At 32.7% G+C, this 13939-nt stretch overlaps 1 protein-coding gene across 5 annotated transcripts in view; it reads right to left on the reverse strand.

Moving 5' to 3' along the window:
* Positions 1–519: 519 nt before the first annotated feature.
* The window catches only part of LOC106880693 (uncharacterized), a 550491-nt gene continuing 537071 nt past the window's right edge, over positions 520–13939 (reverse strand). For all 5 annotated transcript variants that reach the window (XM_089349496.1, XM_052966175.2, XM_052966174.2 and 2 more), the window contains 2 exons: positions 8211–8418; positions 520–4306 (listed from right to left, as the gene is read on the reverse strand). In XM_089349496.1, coding sequence (XP_089205622.1) covers positions 3775–4306; positions 8211–8418 — 740 coding nt within the window. In that variant the 3' untranslated portion in view covers positions 520–3774. The remainder of the gene's footprint in view (positions 4307–8210; positions 8419–13939) is intronic.

The raw sequence follows: 13939 nt of genomic DNA on the forward strand, positions 1-13939 counted from the left end.
ACATATATATATATATATATATACTTACATATATATATATACTTACATATATATATATACACTTACATATATATATATACTTACATATATATATATACTTATATATATATATATATATATACTTACATATATATATATACTTACATATATATATATATATATATATACTTACATATATATATATACTTACATATATATATATATATATATATACTTACATATACATATGTGTATATATATGTATATATATATATACTTATGTGTATATATATATGTATATATATATATACTTATGTGTATATATATGTATATATATATATATACTTATGTGTATATATATGTATATATATATATAAACATATACATATATTACAGAAAAATAAAACAGATATAACATATGCATAATTTTTGAGTTGGTAATATTTCTTACTGATTAAACAGGGGGTGAAAATAAAAAGGTAATCTTTGATGAAATTGGCTGATTCGTTAAGGAACATGCCAAAGGGAGGAAACTAAACATTTTCTTTTTTTTTTAAGTGAAATAAACAAAAACTCCTGCCCCAAAAATATATAAAAACAAATTAAGTAACCTTCCCTGATTCAACATAGTTTACATAGTAACAGTCTGAAATATTCGGATACAAACAGTCAGGTTTTTTGTATATTTTAGTTTAATGTTTATAATTGATTAACAAATGTGGAGGCATACATATTTCCATTAGTGCTAACCCCTGTAGTTTTTGGTTTAATGAACAAAATCTGTAATGAGTTCTGTTTCAGATCAGCTCACTCAAAGCACAATTCTCCACTACACACCTGAATTGTGCTTTACCAGGTACAAAGGGTGCTAAATGGATTTTGTATCCATCATCGTCTTGTATATCTTTAAAGATCTCTGAGCTGTATTGAACCATTGATTGGCTCATTGGATTGATTTGGGAGGAATCATGTAGCTGATGGGATTATTTATTCACAATAGCTTTTAAATTAACAAAAAAAAGTAATGATAGAAAGGAAGTTTCCACATATGAGGTTTGCCACAAATCACTGGAATTGGTATAAATTCGTAAACTTAAGCTAAAACTGATTTAAAATATCTAAACTTTGATATAAAATAATAATAATAATAATAAAACAACCTATCCAGTTATGTTTAAGTGTAAAATAAAATATGTTGGAGTAATAACATATTTATTATTAAAACACTTTGATCTTAAAAAAAAAATCCTTAGAGTTAAGGATCCTTTCAGCTCTTAAGACTTTATTTTCATGATTATGTATATATAAACATACATTAGGGCAGTTTGAATCAAAAAATATACTAGATTTCATATGTGAAATTTGTAGGTGATAAAAGGGAGCAATCAATATAATTCCTTACCACATGTAATAACTGCTGATTCATTCAGCATGCTAATAATCCTTTGATTTGGTTCCAGTTGCCTTTTTTTGTTTTTTTAATCATTTCAAGTTTATTGAAATCAAATTGTATAATATAGTTTTCCTTTTCCATTTTCAATAAGGTCACAGTCAAAACCAAGTTCTTAGGAATTTCATGATTAGTTTTACATTAAGTGAGATTGATCCATTGGCTTTCCATTCATATCTTTTTTTTTTTTTTTTTTTTTTTTTTTTTTTTTTTGTTTCTGACAGTCTTCTCTTCACCACTGCTAAGGATATTATGCAGAGACATATTATCCATATCTATCTGTCTATATGTATCTTCATACATATATATATTTTGTGAAACAGTAGCATCTGAGGAAGTTAGTGATGGTCTGCGCTGGCAAATAGCCACACAAAATGTCTAAACAGTGGAATAAATTTAATACTGTGAGGAACAGTAAATAACGCATTTGTCTCTCTGATGAAGGGTTTTTGCCCAAAATGTTAGAGAACTTCTTTTCTTTCTCACTGCATAAAATTTATTCCACAGTTTGAACATTTTTATATAGGTATATGTTTCTTCAACAAACATATCTGTACTTGGTATAGCATAAATCTAAAAGATAATCTTAGAAATTCTTGTTTATTTTTTTTAGTTGATAAGATTTTCATAATTGAATTCAAGAATTTGATCCTATAGAATTGAAATTTTGTTTGTTTATTAAGAAATGAAAACCATTTCTACCGGTCTCGGAAATAAACTTAGTTACTTACTTTTTATAATGATATTCATTTATTTTCATAATGCAATGAAAAATATCCCTAGATTATTATTATTATTATCATCATTTGTTTTGTTTTCATTCATTTCTTATTTCTTTGTTCATATTCCCTGTGGTGAGTTTTACCATTTATGGAGAACCACCATGGTTAGACATTGCTTTTGAAGAATGATTTCCTCTTCAAAGAGTTTTGCATACAATACACGGAGTTCTGGTTTTGTTTAGGAATTTTGAATTATTTTCCAAATACTATTTTATTTTAAATGTTATCTCAGACATTTCTTAAAGAAAGAAATATCAGATAAATGTTAAATTAACAAGAGAAAAACGAAATATTCTTTTCATATTCTTTAAACTGAGTTATAATAAAAATGGTAAAGTTATTATTTTTATTTGTTTATTATTTCATTACCGAGAAGTAGGCTCCAGCTTGAAGTTATTTTCTTTATTTTCAAGACAATGACACCCAACCTTTTTTAAAGAAATTATTGGCAATATTTCCAAACATCTCCTCAGCAGATAAAATATCATTAATTTTGTGGGAAATAAAGAGTCTGTTTGGTTATGGCAAGAAATTTCAATGAAAAGAAAAAAAAAAAAGGGAAAAAATTTAAGCCTTTTGAAATATTTTTGTTGTGGAAAGTTATGTACGATGGGAGTTATGTATTACACATTTAATAGAAATTCCTGGTAAAAGATTTATATTTATAAACACAAACATATTTACATACTGAGTTTTTCTTATACACATGTACAAAAATACACAGACTAGTACATATAGTTTGAAAATATCTTTCTATCTTAACAGTATAATAGAGAGATACTCAAGTTAATTCTGTAATACCATAAAAGCTATTTTCCTATTTAAATGTTTAATAAATAAATCTAAAATAAGTTTCTATAAGAAGTATGTCAGCTTTATATCTGTTTGGTATTAAGTATATTTGAAATCCAATGTAAAGATAACTAAACAGTAAATGAGGGAATTAGGAAGGACTTTGAAATTCTTTATATGGGATTTCAATTATTATTAAAGGACCTCAGGATTGATACTAATTTACAGAAGTATTTCAAAGATACTATTTCATAGATACTCCGTGAGAGATGAATTTTCATTTTTTTTGTTTTTTAAGAATTTAATGTTTGGTAAATTACAACCTTAAAAGCAAGGTCTGTAATAACATCATGATTAAAAACAAAAACAGAAACCTTTGAGAAAAATGAATACAGAATTGTGTATAAAGTTTGATATGATCAATGAAAGTATAATGGAAGTTCTAATTCTTATTGTCATTGAAAGAATTACCAGATAAAGACTTTGGGTTTTGATAGAGTTGAAACATAACATCGAGTAGTTGCAATCTGCATTGGTAGATTCAGGAATCAACTCAGTTCCAGTGACCATGTATGTTTTCATTGAGGGAAGACAGGCTGTGAGCAGACCAACTGATACACTTTGAACAATGAAAGAAAACTTCACATGGAATGTCAATATCTGAAAATTATTGATTTTTCAGTTTTGCTCATTATCTCTTTGATTGAGAAGACTTACCTTCTGTTCTTTCTCATTTGGACAATAAAATATATCTACATGATCAACTAACTTTCATACTGATGTTACAGTCTGACATAATTCACGTGACACTTCACTAACTTGGTCAGAAACATTACTGCTCTCAACCTTATTGTCTATAGGTACAGAAGAAGGTGCTTGCATTCGAATCTGTGGTGAGCTCATATGAAAATTTTGTACTGTCATCACAACAGACCCTCGAGAGTTATTAAATGGAGCAATTGAACTGTTACTGCGTGGCCGGCCAAATAAATGGCCACCTGATTTGTGAGCTTTAGCAGATAGTTTTCCCCCAGGGCTATTTTTCCGTAACATTGTGCTGACTTCTGAGGTAGCCCCTGGGGATGTCTGGAGTAAAGTATGTGAGGTGTTATGACTTAGAGATGTTTGACCAGATTGTTGTGCAATCTCAATTGAATAAGTTCCTTCTAAAGCAACACTAGACGAAGGAACATCTAAACAAGGCTGTAGATATTCAGTGTTTTCTGAAAATGCTTGTAAAATGTCATCCAATTTTATGCGTTCTGATGGATTGAAAGCCATACAAGAATAAATCAGTGTTCGTCTGAAATAGAAAAGAAAGTGCTTTAGTATTCACAATAACCAGAATAAAGAATTTTATTTCAGAATATTCAAAATATAGTTTTCGATTGAAGTAACAAATTAAATAGGCTAAATTTTTTCCATTTTGTGCTTGAATTGAAAATATTTATGAAATTGCTATGAAATCTGAAATGTGAGAAATTTGAATTGTCAATTTGACAGCCATGAAGGCTGTAATCAAAAACCGTACTGCCTTTCATTTTAAATACAACAGCAGATAATAGAATTGTCATTTTCTGTCAGTGGTAAAGATGTCAGGACTTGAAAGATTACACTTTGAAAATACATTAAAATAGTCATTTCTAATATAAGTGACTTTAAGAAATCATAATATTTACCATTACAAAAGGAAGTTGATCTTCCTGCTTGTCAAATGTAATAGAGGTTTTTATAAGATTTTCATCTTTTTAGAAGGAATTTGAAAAATGCTTGATGTACACTTGAGTGCATATATTCTAGATACGTACATAAACGCAATATGCACACACACACACCCTTTCAAATACACTTAATTTTGCATGCTTTGATAAAAATCTGTATCATAAATAATAGTTTTAGGTTAGATATTCCAAATGGAAAAGTGATTTGTAATTGGAAACCTCAACTTAAAATATAATTTTCTATAAATATATAAATAATACATGACTAAATAAATATTTGAGTGAACACAAGAAAGCAGAAGATTTTTACTTTATGTATATTAGACATATTATTATAAAAACAGAGACATGTGAGCTGCAAATAAAAAGAAAAATAACAAAACAGTTTGAAATACAAGAATTATCAAAGATATGAATATATTTATTTCAAGGAATATCTTCAATATTTCATGCTTCATTTCATGCATCTAGCAATTTCTATTGAATAGAAATTATACTTTTGGATAACTGGATAATATTAAAAGGACTGTTTTCATTTTGTTTTTGCATTTTATTGTAATGCTTGCAAAAAGTTCTTAGTTGTTTTAAATTTTAAAATTATTTTCTTTTATGTTTAAATACTTTTTAAAAAGTTTTCAAACAGATAATCTGTTATTTGCTGTATTTAGAATTTTATCTTTCTTATATAGAGTTGTTGCAGAAAATCATGACGTAGTTGTACATTTTATTTCAATGAGTTGCATAGCAAAATAAACAGCAAGTTTATTAGTTTGAAATAGGAACTATATGCTTCTGTAAATTCCTGTCAATATGTAACAAGACATTTTGATTCTTAATGTATTTCTAAAGTCCTTGAAGTTGTTTGAACTTGCTAATTTTTCTTTTCAATTTCAAAGGCTGTAAAACTGTTCAAAAATAATAAGGGATATATGTGGTGACTAGGATGAATGAGGAAGAAAAACTCAAACAATTCACTGAACAAATGGAAAATCAGCTTTTTTGTTTTTTCGATAAGTAATTGACAATACTTGAAAGCATGTTTCATAAAGTTGGCTTTCCTAAATATCAAGCAAAACTACTACTTATTTCTGATTGAAATGTTTTGAAGATGTAACATCGTGTACACAGAGAGTGGGCTGCAACTTACTGTAAGAGTAGTGCTTCTGTAAATGTAAAACTCATGATGTACAAAGGAGAGTGTTTTCATGTAGAGTAAGAAGCACCAGACTTGTAGAATGAGAAGTACATTATGTGTTGAGTAGAACATCTTGGAAGAAAAGAGCCTTACATGCTGAATAATGTGCTTTACATTTCAAGCTCTTTATATTTGTGTAGTAAGTTGGAGGACTGAAAGAATCATTAAAATGTCAGACAAAATGCTTAGCAACATTTTTTCCAGCTTTTTACGTTCTGAATTCGAATCTCAGTGAGGTCAAATTTGCCTTTAATCCCTTCGGTGGGTGGAGCCATAAAATAAAGTACCAGTCAAGTATTCTTTTCTACTCTAGGCACAAGGCTCAAAATTTTTGGGGAGGGGGCCAGTTGATTAGATTGACTCCAATATACAACTGGTACTTAATTTATTGACCCTGAAAGGATGAAAGGCAAAGTCAACCTTGGTGGAATTTGAACTCAGGACGTAAAGACAGATGAAATACCGCTAAGCATTTTGCCCGCCGTGCTAACGTTTCTACCAGCTGGCTACTTTAAATCATTCTTCCATTCAATCCCCAGGGCTTCCCATAACATTTGCTACCTGCCTTTAAGCTTACAAACCACTGCTCTTTGTGTCTGGTTGATAATGTGTCTTGTATGTATACTAAAGTAATGAATAAAATTTCTTTGACTTTTGGGTGAGTTCTTACCTTCTACAAAAAAAAAAAAAAACCCTTCCCACAAAAAAGAACCTTACTCAACAAGGGTCTCAAGTGAGGCCCACAAGAGAGTACTGGTCCTGCAGGTGGCATGGCACTGCTCCTTAAAAGACAAACATTCTGGATAGCGCTCATGCAAAAGCCACTCAACTGTTTAACATTCAGATTCTTGTCAACAAGCAGGCTATCTCCTCTCACTGTCTTTTCTATTGCTACTATAATAACCACTCTTCCTCAGAGCCAGCTGATCTTATGCCTTCATTATACTGCCACTCTTGACCCACGTGTTTCACCACCTTGTCATTTTGATTCTCCACATCCAACACCCATACTTCCACAGCACTACACTAAACACTGGCCAGTCTTTCCACCCCAAAATGTTGACCCTCTGAAATCTTCTCCTTACTTACATCTTTCCTGCAGCAGTATAAACAGATATATTAATGGCATCATGTTTACTGAACTCTGAGGGCCTGTGCAGCTTATGGGCACTGGCCCTTCAAACACTCATCAAGAGAAAAAAGATAACCTCAGAAAAAAAGTGCAATAGTGATTTAAATATCTTTTATTGTTCATTTTTTTGCAGGGTTCAATCATTGGACTGTGGCCATGCTGGAGCACTGCTTTGAAGAGTATTAGTTGAAGAAATTGACCCCAATACTCTTTTTTTGTTTAACCCTGTTATTAGTTGTTTTTGCCACACTGCTAAGTTACAAGTATGTAAACAAACCAACACTGGTTGTTGAGCAGTGGTGGACAAACACAAACACACATTCTTTTTTTATTCTTTTATTTTGTTCCAGTCATTTGACTGTGGCCATACTGGAGACACCAGGACTTATTCTTTGTAAGCCTAGGACTTATTCTATCGATATTGTTTGTTATGGGGATGTAAACACACCAACATCAGTTGTCAAGCAATGGTAGGGGAACAAACACAAACACAAACATATACATATATATTTTTTTAAATGTGTAGAGGTAACACATTTAATGTTAATTTAATTTTATTAAAAGCTCCTTTCTCTCTACATATTCGATTTTAGTACATATTTTTGATAAGGTTTTTCAAAAACTGAAACATGTAAAACAAAACCAAAACAATCGCCTTTTAATGTATTTATAAAGAAGAAAATTAAAATTTACCCACTTTTAAGAAAGTAGCATTTTTGTTTTGTTTCATATATATATATATATATACATATATATATATACATATACAATGGGCTTCTTTCAGTTTCTGTCAGCCAAATCCACTCATAAGGCTTTGGTCAGCCCAAAGCTATAGTAGAAGACACTTGCTCAATGTGCCACACAGTAGGACTGAACCCAGAACCATGTGGTTGGGAAGTAAGCTTCTTACCACACAGCCACGCCTGTGCCTACATAAACTCACAGCAGCTTCTTTCAGTTTCCATCTATTAAAACCACTCACAAGGCTTTGGTTGGCCCTGGGCTATAGTGGAAGACACTTACCCAAGGTGCCACACAATGGGACTGAATCTGGAACCATGTGGTTGGGAAGCAAGCTTCTTCTCACACAGCTTATAGCAATCAGTTTTTTTCAATTTACTAAGACTGTCATAAAATTTATCAACTTGAAATAACTTACACTTCAATTGAACATGAATCTGGTAATGTGATACGACTCCCACTTCGGATATATTCCAGAACTTGGTTATTTGAGAGGCCTTGGTAAGGAAAACTACCGAATGTTACTATTTCATACAAAAGTACACCGAAACTCCAAATATCTGACAATGCTGTGAAAATTCCATCCCATATACTTTCTGGGGACATCCATCGAACTGGAAGCATCCCTGCAATGAAAAGTAGACAACAGTAAATATTATATCATCATCATCAACACTTAACATCCATCACTTCTCTCTCTCTCTCTTTCTCCATGCATGCATACGCACATACACACACACATATATATATATATATGCATGCATCTTTCCCTATATGTATATATATATGATGTGAATTCCAAAAGTTTAGGGATGTTTCTTTAGGAGAGACAGTTATAATTGTTCCATATTTCTTTCTACTCTAGGCGCAAGGCCTGAAATTTTGCGGGAGGGGGCCAGTTGATTAGATCAACCCCAGTGTGCAACTGGTACGTAATTTATCGACCCTGAAAGGATGAAAGGTAAAGTCGACCTCGGCGGAATTTGAACTCAGAACGTAATGGCAGACGAAATACCGCTGAGCATTTCGCTCGGCATGCTAACGATTCTGCCAGTTTGTCACCTTATAACTGTTCTATATTACTGTAACTTTAGTTAATCATTGTTATACATCTAAATAAACTGACCTGCAACAGATTGAAGGAGATAGCTGTAACAACACTTTGAACACACCATACCAAGTGCTGTTTGTCACAGCTGACTAGTTTACAGAATGCAGTTGTCCCTCACCCTCCCTACTACCCACACCTTAATCCCTTGACATTTGATTGTTCCTCAAGCTGTAGGAGAATCTCAAGAGCAGTTGTTTTGAAGTTATTGAGATGAAGGATGATGTGACAAGGGTCTTGCACAGCTTCCCTTCAACAGGGCCTTCACAAAGCGGCTGGAGCACTACAAAAAGTGTGCCATGAAGTCAAAGGATCCTACTTAGGAGATTAGAGTTTTGTTCTGCTTTGAAATTAATAAATGTCTCTTCTGAAAAAGTCTCAAACATTCTAGAAGCACCTTGTATGTATGTACACACACACAGATATATATATACATATATACAATCACATAAATATACACACACACACAGACATACATAAGTACATAGTCATATGCAGACATGTATATGTGTGTACACCTATGAATAACAGGAAATAATAATCATGTTAAGTTCACTCATAAACTGTGTCGCTTTTGTAGCAGGTAGAAACAGTCAAGAGTTCATGTATGTCTACAAATTAGTTAATAAAAGACACTGAATCTCTTCATTAAATTTCATTTCAATGTTGCAGCAATCTGTTTGAAGGTCAAGAAACCATTCTCATCCAGTCTTTCGTGATGTTATGAAGAATTATATAGAAATACTGATCAATTAATATTAAAAAGAAAAAGAAAAAGAAACTGTTTAGTTATATTTTTCACATATAGGAGACATCACTTTCAATGAGCGGTTAAAAACAATTTCTTTCATTTGGTAGACGTATGGAAGTCAAGTTTACTTTCTACTGAGGTCAATCTGAATTGCTTGTGGCAAAGACTGAATCCATATACATACAGATGGTTGGATAGAATGGCTGCAGGGGGAATATTTTGAAATACCTGTCTTAGATCATAATTCAAAATCTGTTGCAATTGCTTAACCTTTATATTACCATCTATTGAAATATGTTACCTTTATTTCAATTAAGTTTGAAATTAACGAAGAGTTTAGTAAAGCAACTTCGTCATTAAGCTGGTATCAAGGTGGTAAGCTGGCAGAAACGTTAGCATGCTGGGAGAAATGCTTAGCGGTATTTTGTCTGCTGCTACGTTCTGAGTTCAAATTCCACTGAAGTCAACTTTGCCTTTCATCCTTTCAAGGTCGATAAATTAAGTACCAGTTACTCACTGGGGTCATGTAATCGACTTAATCCCTTTGTCTGTTCTTGTTTGTCCCCTCTATGTTTAGCCCCCTGTGGGCAATAAAGAAATAAGAATCATTAGTATGTCAGACAAAATGCATAGCAGTATTTCATCTGTCTTTATGTTCTGAGTTCATATGCCACCAAGGTTGACTCTGCTTTCATCCTTTTGGGGTCAATTAAATAAGTACCAGTTGAAGATTGGGGGTCAATGTAATCAACTTACCCCCTCCCCTGAACTTCTTGGCCTTGTGCCAAAATTTAAAATCATTATTAATCTTGTATTTGAAACATTAACATATTTCGATGAAAGTTTTAATTCAGATCACTTTAAAACAGAAAGCATGTATCAAAGAATCTGGTGGGTTGGTAGAAAAGGAGTTAAATGAGTTTTGGACAAAAGTCTTTTTTTTACCAATACAACATCAGTTCATTTAGTTGTCAGATACTGATGCCAGATTATCCATGAATTATCATAACCTGGCAGGTATTTTATCTAAATAGATGAAATGCCTGCCAGGCATTTTGTATCAACTGCTCAGTTCCATAAAACCAGAGTTAAGGATTGGCCCTCAAAGATCTCTAGGCTTAAGAGATATATTTCCATTTACAATCCCCATATGAAGGCAAAGGATCTTAATTGTTTGACCTCCAAAATCTAAAATGAATGACTGCAATGGAATTAACCAGACCTGGAGAAGACACAAGCAATAAGAAATTTAACTTCTAACCCTTTGGATCTTAATATTTTAGCAGTTGTTGCTTGTGAAATGTCTCTATGATCTTTCATCAACAACACTGAACATTGTCTCAAGCCTTTAGCCTTATAGGTTTACATGGTTCCAATGGCATAGGTAACTGACATCACAACATTGCCTCTGAATGGGGTGCCAGTCTGTCACAGGGTTCCTCATTTGCAGCTGAGTGGACTGAAGCGACATGAAAATGAAGTGTTTTGCACTCAAACACTATGCACCACCCAGTCTGGGAATCACATCAAAACCATGATCTTGTGATTGTGAGAACAACATTTTAGTCACCTGGCTATGTGTCTTCCCTTTTTGCTTAAGTAAAACTATAGCAGAGAGTTAATTGACCAAAATTTCCTTTAAAATATACCTCAAAACATAACCCAGCACATCAGTTTTTTTTGGTATCAGATTCTTTCATTCTTTTCTGCATTTCAGCCCGAAGGTTGTGGCCATGCAGGGGTTGCACCAGTATTATCACCTTTTTTTGACTATTCCATTATATAATAAATGCTCTATCATATTTACAGCAGAACTTGTTATTCTAAGATTAAAAATTTTCAGATATAATTTTACTACTAAAAAGATGAAATTTGCTGTGTAAGTTTGTTTGCTATGCTGAACAGGTCAAATCATCATCATCATCATCGCTTAATGTCCTCCTTCCATGCTAGCATGGGTTGGACGATTTGACTGAGGACTGGTGAACCAGATGGCTGCACCAGGCTCCAATCTGATCTGGCAGAGTTTCTACAGCTGGGTGCCCTTCCTAACGCCAACCACTCTGCGAATGTAGTGGGTGCTTTTACGTGCCACCGGCACGAGGGCCAGTCAGGAAGTACTGGAAATGGCCACACTCAAAATGGTGTTTTTTACGTGCCACCTGCACAGGAGCCAGTCCAGCAGCACTGGCATCGACCTCTCTTGAATGTTTTTTCACGTGCCAGTAAGGTGACGCTGGTAACAATCACACTCAAATGGTGCGACTATGTAAAAGATTTTTAACTGGCTCAGCCTATTTATTGATTTTTGTTTTCCTTTCGTGCTTTTTGTTTTTTATATTTCATGCAATACAAGCAATGAAATTGTCTCAGCTATTATATGTTGTGGATGAAAAGATATAAAGTATCTTTAGTTTGATCTATAACAATAAGAATATCTGAAAAGTTGAGGAGTTATATGTGGTAACAGTGCATTTATGCTGAACAAACATATAGCAATCAAACAGATGGAAAAGGGCTTTGATGGTATTGACGTAATGAGGGTGATGATAAAATTATGTTCTTACTAAATAATAAGAACTGCCAATAGATTTGGGACCGAGATAATGAGTACTTTAGAATGGCATCCATGTTAACTGCAGATGAACAAATACAGTTGTCTATTAGTTGTAGACATTAATATTAATATCTCACATTAATGCAAAGTCACCATGTGTTCTTACATGGATATGTGGCTTTGGGCATTGGCACAGTGCCATATATTTAAAGAGGATGGGAAATAAAATTATGTGCTAGTCATACTTTATTCAAAAGTGGAATGAAGCAGAGCTACAACCAGGAATAAACTGGATCACAGATGAAGCTCATCAAGAGCTTTCTCCTGCTCTACTTGTCATAAATAACATTAACTATTAACATTATCTAGAACATCATTCAATATTACTAAACAGTTTAGTAGGTGGAAATATATTTAATATTGATAGTATAGTTTCATGTCAGAAAAATGCAGCTGATGCTATAATCCCAAACAGCTGAAGAAAGTTGATGCACTACATACATAATACACGACTTGCAAAAGATAGGATAGAACTACAATTAATAAATGAACCATAATACAGGGGTGTGAAGGTGCATGGCCAAGTGGTTAGCATGCTGAACTCACAATCATTGGGTCATGGGTTCGATTCTGGAACTAGGAGGTATGTTGTTTCCTTGAGTAAAGCAATTTAACATTATGCCAGTCAATGGGTACCATTTCACTGCTGCTGTAGCTCTTTCACATTCTGGATATTCTACAGGATTAACCCTTTAGCACTCAGATTACTCTGTCTAGTGTAATACTTATTTATTCACACATTGTTTTGCATTAACCATGCATTATCTCTTAGCTTTGAGATTCAATAATGTAATTGTTTATTCTTAGAATAATATGGATAGGGTAGGTGTGAGAGGTAGGATCTGACCAGTTTGAAGACGGAATATTTGAGACTGATATAACTGGTTTAGATGCTAAAGGGTTGAGGTTATGAGGGTTGAAACTGTGTCTATGACTACATAGGTTGTTTCTAAAACAACACAAGCATAAAACATATTGCCAAGCCATATTTGTGAGTGATGGATGGCTAGAGTTATGTTCACATTGTAGAATTGTAGACAAATGTTTAACAATGTACAAATTCTTTTTCTTTTTTTTTTTACTTGTTTCAGTCAGTCTGTGGTTATGCTGGGGCATCACCTTGAAGAATTTTCAGTCAAAGGAATCAACCCCCAGTACTTATTTCTTGCTTTTTAAGTATGGTACTTAAGTACGGTTACAAGGACATAAACACACCAACACCAGTTAACAAGTAGTAGTAGGGGACAAACATAAACACACACACACACATATAAAAATAAAAAGTCAAACTCTGGTCGTAGAGTTATGAAAGTTTTCATATCCACAAAAGCCACAGCTTTGTAGACAGCTTGTCAGATGCTATACAAAGTCTTTTAGTCTACCATGTGGATGTTTAACTTTTTTTCTCTGTATAGGGTCTAATGAGCTGTCCACAAGACTGTGACTTTTGTGGATACGAAACCTTTGGTAACTCTATGACCAGAATTTGACTTCTTATTTCAATAATTACTGCTCTATTCTTTAGAGAGTGCTTCTTTTCTGATATGTTTTATTGACTCTCTAATATATATTATATATATATATATATATATATATATATATATATATATACATATATATATATATATATATACATATATACATATATACATATATATATACATATATACC

Source organism: Octopus bimaculoides, chromosome 3 (genome assembly GCF_046866305.1).
Source record: "Octopus bimaculoides isolate indiv1 chromosome 3, ASM4686630v1, whole genome shotgun sequence".
NCBI classification, from domain to species: Eukaryota; Metazoa; Mollusca; class Cephalopoda; order Octopoda; family Octopodidae; genus Octopus; species Octopus bimaculoides.